A 16310-nucleotide genomic window follows, 5' to 3' on the forward strand; every position below is an offset into this window, starting at 1 on the left:
ATATACTGTTATCGATACAATTCGGTTTATATGCATGTATTTGCGTCAACACAGCATGGCAATATATATACATGACCTATATTATAGGCTATTCTATACCTGTTTTGTTTATGGCGCCCTGCAGTAAATGAGCTCAAAACCTATAACGCGGATCCGTTATAACGCTGTTTCGCGGCTTGGACCCCATTGACCGCGCTATATTGGAGTTACAGTGTATTAATACTTTTAATTTCTTGGGAAAACCCGAAAATATTTGTGTGGGCCAACGAGTTAAGAATTTCGATAGGCCCTTGACTGTTTGTGTCGGACATGTCTAAAGGTCCGACGGAGTTTTGGGAAGTCTGATCTTGATAATTACTCATTCTTGAGACTTAACACTGCATTGGTGTGGACACATCTGGAATTTGCTTATGTAGTTTGGCACCCATACATCTGTAAGGATATTGACAGCATGGAACAGGTCCAAATGAGGGTGACAAAACTTGTTCCAATCTTAATTAAGACATATTCCATACCAGACCAGACTAAAAGAACTTAAGCTAAAAACACTAGCACATAGAATACTTGGAGGGCCTATGAGTATGATTCAGACATTTAAGCTGGTGAAGGGTCTTGTCTAAAACCTATTTATTTTAGCTTGATTGCATAGAAAGCCTAAGGCTTATTTGAAAGGTTCTCGAGTCCGTTTCCTGGGCCTAGAACTAGTACTTTGTGTCTATGGTGGAAATCAAAAGAACGCTCCCACAGTGGGGATTAACTCGTGACCTCCCGATCGCCAGGCACTACACCACTGCGACCTTAAGGGTCTTGACGATTGCCCTGTTGAAAATATTAAACTATACTAAATACACACTTATCAGTCACCACATCATATTATATAAAAATATAAAATACACGGGACCCACAAAAAGCTTGTCTATATGAAGTTCCCATGACGGAAGGCTAAAAAGTACGTTGTCCCGAAAACTATCCTACAGGTATCCGCCAGGTATTCACTATTGAAGAATAGAAATACTGCTTTTGTTTGTTACAAACACATCAGCTTTCAAGACATGTAGCCTTAGGTCTCTGTCCCACTTAATTCTTTCGGAATATAAGAATTGATTTATTAGTTATAAATAGCAAAATGGAAATCAATTATAACGCGAAAATGCATGACAAAAACTACGTTCGCCTACATTTTGCAACTATCTATAGATGTTTTTAAGTTGCCACTGCATCTCGATAAATTGGTGAAAGCTCTCCTATGTGTGCATCGTTTGGCGACCTCGCGGACCAGAGAGACCGAGCGAAACATGGCTTAAATGGAGCGACCTTGCCCCTTCGTGACCGTCAGAAACTAGCCTCGGTTTGACAGAGATTTATTTTGGAAATAGTTTCGAATGATTGTTACTTTTTTGGTTCCTCAATAATTCCAATCAATTGTTTTCTATTATGATATTTATTATTGCACACGCCTATTAGATGCAAAATGACCGCTATAAAATACGGCATACAAATTAGCTCTGCACGTATCACCATAGCTACTATTTACAAATGGCGGCGCCCATACACTAATTGTAAACAAGTTGGAAAGCGTTCTACAAAAAAGTGAAATGCCAGGTTTGAGGCTCTTTTCATGTATACTTGATACATATATATATCAAAATATTTGTGTCAACCTTATTGTACATCGATTAGAATGAATTAAGATCATTTATAACTGAAAATTCTTCAGAAAAACGCGAATGTATGTGTGATTTAATCGTTATTGACCTTGTAACTTGTTCTTGCAACATGTATCTCCAGTCCGACTAAGATATTTCAATACGATCATGTTTTCGTAAAGTGTCATTTATGATCTTCTGTGGAAAAGAATTGCAGGTTTCACAACCGCAAGCCAACTGTTAGGTGCAAAAAAAATTAGCTACACTTTAGCTAACCTCAGTATAGAAAGCGCCAAAGCCCAAAGACGCTTAAAATTGATCAATATGTGATTTTATGTACCAGTCAAGCTCATTAGTGTTCTTCTGTTATCCCTGATATCACGTTAAGTTTCAGTTGCATATATCCTTATATATTAAGTGTTAAGTTTTATGTTTAATGTTTTGATTTCTGAAAATTTTAAGAATTAATTAATTCATTTTTGACCATATTGTGCTGATGCTTCTCTTTCCAGAGCACACAGAAGGTACCCTATCTTTATATATATTGTGTACCTGTTACATGATTATCAGCCCTTCTTGATCTGTTTTTCCTTTGCCATATTGTTCCCTGTCTTTAGATATACAGCTGAACTTTAATTGGTCTCTAAATTTCTTAAGAATGGCAGAGATTTTCTTACTTGAACTCTGAAGTTGAAAATTTTAAAATAGATGTAATTCTAAAACTTATTAAGATGTAATATATTTTAGGCAGCAAAAAGCAACAAAGAGCAAAAAATTAACTCATCAAATATATTAAATCATATTCGTTCCCGCTTAAAATGCAGTGAACTAGCATTTTTTTACCAATATTAATTTTTAATGGAGATGTAGATGTATGATAAACAGAAAAACAGGTAACTGCCTGATTGTTTGGTACAGCACTAATAAAATAACCGCTTTGCTAGCCTCCCCATGAATTTTATTTTAAGCCTCGTCTTTATTACCTAACTTTCTGACAGTAACCTGTTATTCTCTATGAATCTTTTAAACACTTTGTTAAATACCGGGGTATTGGTTTATCAATTATGATGTTGCAGCTGACATTGCATTTTCATATTTGTTATGAGTGGGGGTAAACATTGCTGGAATAATTGCAGTCGAGAAAAATTGAAATAGAAACTGTTAATGGTGAAAGGCGCAGAAAATGTATAACACTTGGTTTATAAATCTTTCTTAAATTCATAAAAACTTTTATTAGAAATTAAGTACAGCATTCATATTTGATTTGGTGTTATTTTACAATAAAGCTTTAGCATTAACAAATTCTCCTCAGAATGATCAAGTTTGAGATTGAAAAAAGTTCAGCTGTTGTAATTAGTTTTTATTGTTCTTGTCAATGCCTTTTTGTATGCCATGAGCATGGATTTTTTCAATGTTTTTTTGTGCTAGTGTGTGTAAGATGGAAATATACCCTGTAATGCAATAACAATAATGCAAAAATATTCATGAAACATTATTGCTCTAATAATTTTCAACATGTTTAGTTGTGTTTTTTTTTAATGTAAAAAAACAACATATATTGTAATTTTGTAGTTAAAAATATACAGTTATTTCTGGTGAAAAATATTATTTATTAAATATAATTTAATATAATTACATAAATAGACATATAAATAATTATAAAATAAATGTGGCATTCCATTAGGAATAATACATGATGGTGTTTCAATGTGTACTATTTATATTTTAGTATATTTCGCAACTAAATGGTTTGATATTTTATAGTAGTATAAATTTGACTATGTGAACCAAAATGGTATCATGTGCACGTAAAGTGTAAGAAATGGGTAAAACTAAGAAACTCATTAAATGTTAATACCTTATGATTTTATCATAAGTAATAAGATGACTGATAAAACAAATAATGAAATGTTTGTTACAAGTCACACGCGACTTAAAAAGTCCTGCATAGCATTGACTTTAATTAAGTGATTTAACCAAATAATAATTGTAAAAATAATCTATGGCTTTGCCAAATACAATTTTGATGTCAAAATTAACACGTTGAGACTCAGTTCATTGTGACAATGTCCCTGTAACTTTTTGACAATAAGATTTTGAATTATTTCTATAACTGTCATTTAAATGTACACATAGCCTATATGTCTGATTAACATTTCTTTTTTCTTGATCAATCATTTTTTATTTCAACTAATCATTGTACATAAATGTACATGCTTCAAAATACTTTACCATATAGCTTGATGAATGCCCAGTAGATAGCAATACTAATCAATAAACGCAATAACATAATATATAATTTCTATATTAATCATATGTGTATAATTATATAAATTGTGTTGCTTGCATACGTTTATAAAACATATATAATTTGTTCGATACCCCCATGTTATATACAGTATACCATTGCATGTTACTGCAAATGCATTATTTTAATGCTTTTTGTATGCAGTGTTTCCATGCATGCTGTGTGTCCTACAAGCTTTTTAATACTCATAAAAAAATCAACACTATCAATTAAAATGATTAAGCTTATTTATATTTGTGCATTTTAAACAATAAGTTTTAGGAAGAGTGTATTATCATTCAATCATTGATCCTATTTTTTGTTATATTTGGTCTGATGGCAATTTCAAAGTTGCAAACTGAAAGCTGGAATTTAATTTTAATGATTATTCACCAGTTTTTTTGTAAATCAATTGGCATTCTATTTGTTTTCTTGCTTTTTAAAAGCATTTGATGCATTACATTTGTTTAACTAACCCTTTTGTATCACTTCGCTACCATCATACCCAATGGCAAAACAGTGTTGTGTGTATGCTTTTTCTTTGCATCTTTGCATGACCTACCCCTGCAACTCCTTGTTGCATGAATTCTTACAAAGAATACTAACTCGATCAGCTTACCGAAGCTATCACCTATTAAATTATTTTTACAAGTCGTGTAATTAAAACATATATTATTCTGTGGCAGCTAAAAACAAGACATATTTATTACCAGGTAAATGTAGGTCAATTTAATCTTAAGTCAATCAAAGCTGACTTTCTTGTAGCAGCATAACATTTTTACAGTGCCCTTTTCAAAATGCACATGCAAGAGAAGTATTCTGGGAAAATCAGACTTAATGCATGTGCAGTCTGCTGGGGCTAATCAGGGACGACACTATCTGATTTTATGGTATTTTTGTTTAAAGGAAGTTGTGCTTTGCAAAAATCAGGATTAGGTGGAAAGTGTCACTCCTGATTAGCGTTGTAGACTTCAGGTTTATCTGGAATGATACTGTTTACACATGCATTAAGCCAAGTTTTCCCAAACAAGGCTAATTTATTTTAAACTTCAATTGATAATTACATTTTTTACTGCTTTGGGGACAAGAGACCATCAAGAAATGAATATTTCATCATTTTTCAATTGCCAATCTTTTAATACCTAAAAAATAGGGTACTTATATATAGCTCGCCAATATTAACATGGCTGGGACCTTTATGCAAGAATATATAAAAAATACTGTTACACTGGAAACATTATTTGATTGACTTGAAGCTACCTTGCAAAGTATATTGTTTATAATGGCCACATTCAACTCATTAAAATATACCCCTAACACCAAATGCAAACAAAGGACAAAATCCAAGCGTACATATTTTGCAAATACATGTATATTTAACAAGCGCTGGCTCAGTTTTGTCAATCGAAACATATTCCTCTTTGGAGACAAAACCAATAGTTGAATAATATAACTATTCCTGTTTGGTGATAAAATAAGTTCATTCTGGGAAAACACAGCTTTATGCATGTGCGTTAAGTGTCTTCCCAGATTAGCCTGTGTAGGCATGCAAGCTAATCTTGAATTTCATTATCCACGAAAATGAAGTTAATCATTTTAAAGAGGTCTCTTTTAAACAAAAATCTAGTGTAGGGGGAAAGTGTTGTCCCAGATTAGCCTGTGCGGACTGCAGTGTCGTCCCAGATTAGCCTGTGCGGACTGCAGTGTCATCCCAGATTAGCCTGTGCGGACTGCAGTGTCGTCCCAGATTAGCCTGTGCGGACTGCACACTTTACGCACATGCTTTAAGACCATTTTTTCAGAACAAGGCTAAAATAAACAACATAATTGACATGTTTATTGTTTCTTTCAGAAAAGAAAGGCAAGAAGGTAGAGGACACTGGTCCTGTGATCTTGAGCGGGGTGTTTGTGTTCCCCAATGGTGACAGATATGGTAAGTAAATTATTTAATGCACAATAAATATAAAGTCTAGTCTTCAACGAGATTCGTGTAAACTATGTAAGCATAAATTACTCTCTTTAAATTAATTTCAACATGACAGTCAGTTAGATTTTTGTTTATCTATTAAACCTGATTCATGCATGATACTTTATCACAAGTTTTCATCATTAATACTCTTATTATATTCATACATATTTGTCAGCGTCAGGTTTGGGAGAGCTTCACAACCTTAACTTTACATTTGAGCAGCACTCTGAGTATAAGGGGCGTAATGCATGTGCTAATGTTGTTATAGCTTAACCTGTGAGGTCGGCACAGGCTTATGAGAGACAACACTTTCCGTCTAGACTCGATGTCAGTTAAGAGGAAACTTCCTTTAAACAAAAAAACCCATAGAAGTGGAATGTGTCATCCCTGATTAGCCTGTCGGGACAGCTCAGGCTTATTTGGGACAACACCTAATGCACATGCATAAAACCCTGTTTTCTCCGAGTGCAGTTTATTTGTTAAACAAAACTCACATTCTCTCCACAGAGGGCGAGTACATACAGCAAGACGGCAGCATCATCCGCAGTGGTCGTGGCGTCCACTCAACCACTGATGGCAGTGTCTACGACGGCGAATGGGCCGACGACAAGATGAATGGCGTGGGCAAACTTACCCACCACAGTGGTGCATTCTATGCCGGCGAGTTCGTGAATAACCAGTTCCACGGACGGGGCGTGTACACTTGGCCCAATGGGTCGTCTTATGAGGGGGATTTTGTGGAGAACAAGTGAGTCATATTTTTTTTTGTTTAAAGAAAGTCTCTTCTTAAAAAAATATTTAAGGTGAAAAGAGTCGTCCCTGATTAGCCTGTACAGACTCCACAAGCTAATCTTGGGTTTACGCACATGCATTAAGTCCCGTTTTCCCAGAACGCGGATTAAGTGTGTTGTCACTTGTGGTTTTCTCTTCTATACCGGCTGTTGGTTCTTGTTTGGGGTATAATAAGTTACCAGGCGAAGAGGATTTTATGAAAAACAAGGGAATTGTAACTCTGGAGTTTCTGTTTTGATTTTCTTGGTCAATGCCAGCTGTTTCCCACGTCTTGAAATGGGATAGTTGTGGTAAACAATTAAGTTGTTCAGAGTAGGTTTTTAATAGTTTTATTGGATGTATAGCGGAAATATTTTAATTGTCTCCCTTTACAGTGATGATATGATCCATTATCATATCGAACACACACATATATTATATTTGATGCTATTGAGTATGATTGACATTAATGAAGTAATTCAGCTCAGTGAGTAAGACAAGGTTTTATCTTAAAATTGCACTATTTTAACGTTTAATAGACTTCAATTAATTTACTATACATTTCAGAAAATAGTGCTAAATGCGTTTATGACTTTGAGAAAGAAGGCTTTAATTCCTTTTTTGAGTTGTAAAAGAAAATAAGCAATATGAATTCATTTATTATTTATGAATTTGAAAAAGCAGATGTAAATTATTTTATATTGAATGACGGCAGATATATCCAACTTTATTTTGAATGAATAAGAAAAATAGATCTGTGACGGACACAACAATCTTAATCCATTGATTATGTTCTTTCAGACTCGAGGGTAAGGGTAATTTCACGGATACCGAGCAGCAGACCTGGACGGGGCAGTTCCGGTACAAGGCTGCACCGGGCCTGCATTTCCAGCTGAGACTGCAATAGCACGTGACTCTTTCCCGCCATTGTTCTGTGATGTCATCCATTTTTAGTGAACGTTCAGTGATCATCATTATCATGTTTAAAAATAAATTTTGTGCATTATTCAGTTCTATATTTATATTTATGTCCTTTAGTCCGCACAACATTATATCCGTGAAATCCTTGAATGTGTTTAACCATGCGATATTTTCTAAACTGGTTTACCGTTATCATGTCATTCAAATGGCAGCAGTTGCGTAGTGGATTTTCATAGCTTTAAATTATTTAAGTGACTTATTTACAGATTTGGGCATTTTAGAAGATCGTCATACAATGCTTTGAATGGATACATGTAAGCATCCGAACAAAACGGTGCCGTTTTAAAGAAACAATAGAATTACAAAAAAATACTTTGAATCTAACCACTGACCATTATAATGAAAAAAATCCCGAGGTCACTGGTTCGATCCCCATTTGGGGAGCGTTCTCTCGATCTTCCATAAAGACACCATGTACTGGTTATAGGCCCAGGAAACGGACTCGAAAGCGTTTCTTTAAGCCTGAGGCTTTCGATGCAACATAGCTAAAATAAAAAGGGTTAAACTAAAAAGCAATCGATTTTATCACTCGCCCATCCGGGCAGTTTCATTGTTTAATGCAGTTAATGCTTATATAATCAGTCCGCATATTTTAATAAAATGTTACGAAAACAACAGAAACTCTGCAAATATTTTGATCGGTTACCGTTTGTAACGCTTACTCGGGGCGGCAAAACGTGAATACATGTAATAATATACATCAAACACATGCGATTAAAACTCTACTACATGTATCTTAATAAAATCTTTATGATTATTGCTTTTTTGTTTGTTTACTCATATTAATGCGTCGTGTGACTGATTTTGTTCCATGTAAGTTGAACATATTTTTTTTTAATGACTGATAAAGACTCAGTCACGTTTACATCTTAGGGGCATTAGATTAGAAAAAAATATTCGACTCGCCGCAAGTCCTGAAGCCCATTCCATGCGTGGGTTCTAGCCCGGTCCATATCATAGTACAGCTTCGCGGAGTTTGAGTGCGAGTAACAGTGCCCCGGAAAAGACCAAGCAGTGGGTCTGTATCTTAATGACGTATTCATGCGGCCGCTGGCGCAGAGGCCTCTAGGCGTTCACATTCTTGTAACTGGACCAAAGCGGAGTTCGCGCATGCCACAGACAGAGCTGATACACCGTCTGCTCTAACGGGTTGGTGCTTATGAGCTCTCTGCCACACGATAAGGTCGTTCAACGGTTGCCCATCATGAGTCTGGGGAGACGATGGAGGATTGTTCAGATCAGTTACTCACGATTGCGCAGAAAGCGTTTTGTGAGCTTCCCACTTCATATTCCACTGTGCAGGCATCAGCCATCAATTCATCTTATCAATTTCGATAACAAAACACATGAACTTGAATTCATACACATCACACGAACAACATGTAATGGAAAAGAAACAGTTTACCTCCGATCCATAACCTTTCGTATCAAACAGTCCAAAGCGACAACCTACAGAAAGTGGCAGTTTCTTTTGTATTTACAATAGAAGTATGCCAGCTATTTTATTAAGGTATGTATATTAATTATCCATGATTACTTTAAAAGTTACGCATTTCATTCTGTGATAAAAAATTACCATACTTATTGTATTGTGTAGAACTGTAAAAACGACATTGAAACCTGGACCTCTCGATATAAAATAGCTGCTCTTTTTGTTATGGAGATCACAAAACTTTGCCTGACGATATAGTGGACAGGGTTGCTGCTGACTAGACGGCGATGGATTTTTACTATTTATTTACTACATTTCATAATTTTGCAACGAATGACACGTGTATTGTACATTCGCTTACGAAATTTTATTTGAGATTACTGATCGGAAATAAGTATTTACTATCTAAAAGCAAAAGTTGAAAAGAAATCGACCTCAATTTGTTGAACAATTAGTTAACGATTTGTGAATGTGCATAAATCACTGAATAACATGAAGTGAAACACTTTAATGTGATTAACTCCAGCAGTTAACTCCACAAAAATTAGCCGTTGGCTTAACACGATCAGCACAGACCAAATTATATGGTTAATCCGATGTAAGCCGCTTTATGTAAGTAACACATCAATAACGGTCACAAAACGTGACATTTCATTTTAACTTTCTGATTTTAAATGAGATGTTTATAAAGTAGTACACATTAAGTGGTTCCAAAGTTAGTGTTGTTATATTATTGTGATTACAAATTCAATGAAAAACACGGACGCAGGACATATGTGGGTATGTGTTGAGCAATTTATTTCGAACGAATAGAACATGAACTGTAAACCAATATTTCGACTGTTGAAAGCGATAAGCATGTGGTTAAATTGTCTATTTCCATTTGAAATCATTGACGATACACAACATCTTTATGCAAATGAATAAATTCATATATTTTGCTTACTAAATTTTATTCAGGAAATATCGCGTTTTCACTAATATTGGCAACACTGATTGGTCTAAGTATTGTTAGTATGAACAATTCATATGAGCTTTGTTCTGAGAAAACTAGGCTTTATGCATGTGCGTAAAGTGTCGTCCCAGATTAGCCTGTGCAGTCCGTACAGGCTAATCAGGGACGACACTTTCCGCTTTTATGACATTTTCCGTTTAAATGAAGTATCACCTTAGCAAAAATCCAATTGAGGCGGAAAGTGTCGTCCCTGATTAGCCTGTGCGGATTGCACGGGCTAATCTGGGATGACACCTTACGCACATGCATTAAGCCCAGTTATCTCAGAACAAGGCTCATATTGTGCACACACATTGCATTAACAAGCACACAACTCAGTTTATGAAAGTTTTTAACACATTTTTCTTCAGCTGAAATGGAAGCCGGTACGTTCGAATACTGGCGAATGCCGAAAAAGTTTCATGATAATGTGCAATTGAATCCTATTAATGCATATAGTCTGGCGACTGTTCGAACATCTTCAAAACTGCAACAAGTAGAAAAGATGCGGAGGAAATCTAAAGACAAATCAAAGGTGGCTTGTCTATTTGAAAAATACCTCAGCAAACCGAACGCAGTTATTGGAAAACCTATGACTGATGAAAATGCATTGAAGAGAATGAACAAGAAATTTAGAACAACATTTACGTGCTCACAGAGTTCACTACAATCAATGAAACGTTCAAGTGATCAAATGGAAACCGGATCGGTGGACAAAAGGGTGTATCTGCCATCCGTAAACTCATACGAATTCGGAGAAAATAGTACAATGTCTGCTGGCTTTCCAGATTGGAGTGGGACAGCCCATTCCCTTGATACTGAATTTCCTGGAAACTCTTTCAAAAGAAGTGCTACACTGTATAAATCTAAACCTTCACACCAAATTCTTGTGAAAGATCCGCATGAAGTGACTTCAGACCGGCCGGATTTTATTCCAGGATTCAACGATGATTATTTCGATTTTCTTAATTTGCCTGGGCATTTCAACACCCGTGGTATATTTGGCCAGAAAGCCAACGTTGTTGTTAATAGCCTTAGCAGATCAAATACAGACTTGGGCTTGTCGTTTCTTGGCAAAGAATATATTAACAATAGACGCCAAAACACATTCATGTTGCCAAATGTTTCGCGAAAAGAAGATACAATGCTCCCAAAGAAGAAACTTTCAACGATTGTTTTATTGCCAAAGCTAACAAAATACAATCGTATTACAAACACGTCAAACATTAAAACAACAAGAGAGGGGCTTGTAATTGACAAAAAGAAAGATATCAACACAGTTCAGGAAACCCAGCGCTTTTCAGAAATTCCAAAGAATCCTCCATCCAGTGTAGTTTCGCAAGGCTTTGAAAATAAGGATGTTCCACACGAACAGAATGGTCGGTTTATAGACGTGTGCATACAGACAGACCCATACTCCGATGATGATGATGAGTCTTTTGACTTTATGTGAAGTAAATATTCAAAATTACGGAAATCAAATGAGCAGTGTACAGTCTGACTACTGGTTTACCGTTTTAACTGCATAGCGTTAGGTAATGTTTCAATTGATGATTGTCGGGTCAGATACTTCTTAGTTTCAACCTTTAATTTAAGTTTGATTGCATCGAAAGCCTAATGCTTATTGAGACACCATCAACTTCGTTTACCGGCACTTAGAACCAGAACCCATTGGTGTCTTAACGGGAAAATTTAAAAACGTCTCCCACAGTGGGGATCGAACCCGTGACCACCGGTCGCTAGGCGGACACCATATCCACCACAACACGGTGACATTTATACTTCTACTTAGATACTACTTAATATAACCACCCGGTCCTCTTAAGTACACTACAAAGTACCCGGGGTTCAGAAAATAATTTTTAAAAAGTACCCCGGAGTATGACCGGATGCCTTGAAGCGTATTGTCTATACACTTGATACATTGTAGTATACAAAAGTATACTTAACCAGGGCAATTTTAAGTAGTACCTGAGCCGACAACAACAAATGAAGCCCAAGTTATATTTAGCTTAAATAGTGAACAGTATTTTTGAATATTTTCACATTGAATATGTAATTAATTCCATGTATAAGTTTTAATTATTTTTTTTTCATATCCCATAGGAAGTAAGTGCAATGCTAAGTATCATTTGTAATTTTTCATAATATAAAAGTATGCAAATAATGCTAAACTTCATAAATACATTTATAAAAATTCAATGTACCATCTGAAAATAAACTGTTTTTCAAACTAAAATCTTGAAATGTCAAGTTGCCACCACAAATGAATAATTTTTATTTCTTACATACACATATTAAAATGTCTGCAGATTGGATTTGTTATTGAAAAGTACTTTGTTCGTATGAGAACAATATTAACATGTCTGCAGATTGGATTTGTTACTGAAAAGTACTTTGTTCGTATGAGAACAAACACCAATTTACTTAGGCAAAGGTATTTCTGCTTCTGTTTAAGATTTGTGAACGCTTTTTAATACATGTGGTATATACTTGAGTTGCACATAATTATACAAGTAAAGTGGCGTAATAAAGCAGACTAGCACTTTGTTGCAGCCTTTACGACGACACCTGATGTGTAAAAGAGTTCATATCTGAAGTGTTCATTGAAAATCTGATATTTCTTTATTAAATTATACTTGTGTGGTCGTTTATCTGACGCCAATTTTGCGTACGTCATAAATGTATATGCCTTCATCTGTTCAAATTTGTCAATATTTCATCAATAAAAACATTAAGCATAACTTATGATTAAGTTATGTACACATGTTAGATACATCACTACTTATGTAATAATGTATTGAGGAATATTACAATTCGTTTAAACACGTGTTTTTGCATTGAAGTGGCGCAATACACACATATTCACCATGTTCCTAGTCAAAGGCAAAGTGACTCAAGGAGGTTCAATGTGGAAAGGGCACTTCGTTGGTCAGTTCCTTAGTTTCTCAGATTTTAGATGAAGATGACACGGGTATCTGCCTTTCAAAAAAGCGACGAATCTTCTTTTAATAAGGCCAATTTTCAAGGTCACACTTAGAAGACAGTTTTTGATATTCGTTTGTGTTTGGCAGCCCAGACTAGCGAAAAGATAATGTAATTAAAAGCTAAAGCGTGAAATGGGAATACAAACAATTTTCGCCTTAAAAAATATAATGGCGTTATTTAAAATCACCTGCGATCTTAGAATGCAACAACAATTTAGAATGCATATTCTGAAGAGTCATGACATGGGCAAATGGTCGATGGGTCAATATTTATATATACAATAAGTGTATATATGTGTCTTGTTCTGTGAAAGCTGGTCATAATGCATGTGCGTAAAGTGCCGTCCCAGATTAGCCTGTGTAGTCCGCACAGGCTAATAGGGGACGACACTTTCCGCCTAAACTTGATTTTCGGTAAGAAGGGACTTCCTTCAAACTAAAAATACCATAAAAGCGGAAAGTGTCGTCCCTGATTAGCCTGTGCGGACTGCACAGGCTAATCTGGGACGACACTTGATGCACATGAATTAAGCCCAGTTTTCTCAGAACAAGACACATATTATTATAAATGTTGGAAAATTGGGGGCGACAATCATTTAAATAACGAGTATGCACTGATTTCAAAACTTTTATTTATCGACGTAGCGATTCTCGGAAACAAACAGAGAATACATAATAAATACATGCAAACACATTTAATTCATACATTCGGATCTCAAACAATCCATACGTAACATAGATCTACATTTATATAAAACATTTAAATCCAATTCACAAACAATACAAAATACCGATTCTGACTTGAATAATTACACATTATTTAAAACAAACAGTTTTATTAATTTATTTTGATACAAATACAAATATTATTTACCGATACTGGTGTCAGAAAGTCCTTATTAAACGTATAAGTTCCAATTCATTTTCCTGTCCGTAAACGTTTTTCACAACAATAACAATAGCGTCAAATAACATGACGTCACCGTCGTATAAAAAGGGCGCGTCACAAAATTACATACACTGACGCCATTGACCTTATTTAAGAATTGTATACGTTTCTTACATTCCCCACCATGAAATTACATAAATTTCATAACACTTTTATGCACAAAGGACGCAATTATTTCAAACTTGGTACACATCATTATTCCAATTGCCAATTACAGAACATTTAAACATACAAGTAAACATAACTTAAAGTAAGTTGTAAAACGAAAATATGAGCTAGCTTTTTCCCATTTCAGGCAAAAATAATGACTATCTTATATTCAGCTATCAGATAACTTTTTACGCTGAAAGAGGTCATTCTGAAAAATTTACACTGAAGCCTCCAAATGACATAATTTAGTAATAAGTTTTACTGATTTTGAAGCACATGACCTGACCGCAAATCTACGGACACTACAACTCGACCAAAGTCGACTTTGATTACTCTTCCTAGTCTTCTTGTGGGCTTGAGAAGCCACTTTGTTTCAGATTGGGTCATATGGCGCTCGATATTGGACTGGTTACACGATTTTATGGACGTCCGTATCATCTTGTCGCCACTCACCAGGTTGGTTATACTATCACTGCAATAAGCAATCAGGTCGTTGATACAGTTGCTACTGGTTACGGCGTTTACATGGATATTTTTATCAACTACTATGTCATCAGATTTCAATTGTACTTGGGGTACAGTTTCTGGCGAATGGGACTGGTCTTTACGAAGAGACTCCGGTTCAAGCAACCACGTGTTGGGGGGGGGGGGTTGTGTCGACTGCTTCAACAGCTTTTTATGCTACATCAGCGGGTTTTGACTTTGATTCAAAATGACACTGTTGGGACGTTGTAATGTCAGGAGTTACTGTGGATTCCATAGAGTACAGCACACGTTTATCTTCAACTGGCATGGGATTTTTGTCAGACTGGGTTTTAGTGTCAAATTCAGTAGTTTTTTAAAGGCGCTGCTCTTGCATGTTCGATCGCTGAAAGTTTACACTTATTTCACGCGATTTGGAATCAGTTATTGTCCTTATTGGTCCGCCCACAGCCCAGCCTAAGCGTGAACGTACTGCATACGGCTGATAACTTCCACCTGATCGCACTTCTAGTGGGATATGGGCGTCGGGCAAATCTGTACCAATCAACAGCATCACTTGAGTTTCGTCTATTCTCGGTATTTCTATATCAGTCAAGTAAGATAGGATGCGTAGATCGATGTGTTCTGCTGATGATCGCGTCGAAATTGGTAGTTTCTTTACCGACCAAACGCTACGTAACGTGATTTCTTCGTTACCATGTAACGGCTACACGTGCAAATTGAATTCCTGTCCGTATAGTTGATTTCCGGAGGAATTAACGGTTGACCTCTGGAATTTAACGGGTTTACCGGCAACGTTAAGATTCTTTACTAAACGTTCATCACACAGTGTCTTATCCGAGCCGTCGTCAAATAGAGCATACGTCTGGCATGATTTCCCGTTCTCACCTTTCACCTATACAGGAACGATTCCTATTCAGTTCTTGACCATAGAACCATTTGTTGATGCGGAATTCACTGAAGTGTCCTGATGCGGCCGTGTAGCTGTGTGATCGATATCAAGGTTAACCCAACTATCTAACAATATATGATGCTTTTGTTTACAGTCGGACACACTACATAATGCGGATTTTCTACAATTAATGTAAACATGTTTACCTCTTAAACAATTATAGCACAGACGTAATTTTCGTACATGTTTTGTTCTAACATGTAAACTCATAAACGTAAATTGAGTAAACATGATAAATCTCTTCAAGTACCTGAACAACATCGGCCTTTTCAAACATACATATCGTTGACATTTCACTTTGTGTGGTAAACATAGAAACATTTGAACCCTTACTAACATCATTTTTATGTGTAGACAAACTATTTTCACCCTTGGAATGGTGACCTTCAGCAGCAAGGTCAAGACCATACATAGAACTAGCGACACGCGACTTCTCGTCAACAAATTAAGCCAAATCGGCGAAGCGCGGTTCTCTACCAGACTCATTTATGGAGTAAGCTATATCTACCCATTTGACTCGCATATGCATCGGCTAAAGCAAATCAGTAAAAACGCCGATTATTTATAAATGATTTAGCTGTACTATACATATTTACAGCATATGTAACGACGCAAATTTAAAACACATAACACCATCACAAGGAACAGATTTAGTTATCTGATGCAATTGCAGTCGGAAGTACAATGTGTCTGAAGACTTCTAAGCGTG

At 35.8% G+C, this 16310-nt stretch overlaps 2 protein-coding genes across 6 annotated transcripts in view; one reads left to right on the plus strand and one right to left on the minus strand.

The window, feature by feature from the left end:
• LOC127864843 (dihydrolipoyllysine-residue acetyltransferase component of pyruvate dehydrogenase complex, mitochondrial-like) overlaps positions 1–1371 on the minus strand; it is a 32198-nt gene extending 30827 nt beyond the window's left edge. The window contains exon 1 of the mRNA XM_052404732.1: positions 1179–1371. Within this exon, the coding sequence (XP_052260692.1) occupies positions 1179–1297 (119 nt within the window). The 5' untranslated portion in view covers positions 1298–1371. The remainder of the gene's footprint in view (positions 1–1178) is intronic.
• A 32-nt stretch (positions 1372–1403) lies between these two features.
• The window catches only part of LOC127864849 (MORN repeat-containing protein 2-like), a 94764-nt gene continuing 79857 nt past the window's right edge, over positions 1404–16310 (plus strand). The window contains exons 1-5 of one of the 5 annotated variants that reach the window (XM_052404744.1): positions 1495–1602; positions 2159–2170; positions 5786–5866; positions 6410–6650; positions 7475–7679. In XM_052404744.1, coding sequence (XP_052260704.1) covers positions 1596–1602; positions 2159–2170; positions 5786–5866; positions 6410–6650; positions 7475–7580 — 447 coding nt within the window. In that variant the 5' untranslated portion in view covers positions 1495–1595 and the 3' untranslated portion in view covers positions 7581–7679. Of the gene's footprint in view, positions 1603–2158; positions 2171–5785; positions 5867–6409; positions 6651–7474; positions 7680–16310 lie in introns of those variants that run through there. The other 4 variants (XM_052404748.1, XM_052404745.1, XM_052404747.1 and 1 more) reach the window with 4 other exon arrangements.

Source organism: Dreissena polymorpha, chromosome 1 (assembly GCF_020536995.1).
Source record: "Dreissena polymorpha isolate Duluth1 chromosome 1, UMN_Dpol_1.0, whole genome shotgun sequence".
NCBI classification, from domain to species: domain Eukaryota; kingdom Metazoa; phylum Mollusca; class Bivalvia; order Myida; family Dreissenidae; genus Dreissena; species Dreissena polymorpha.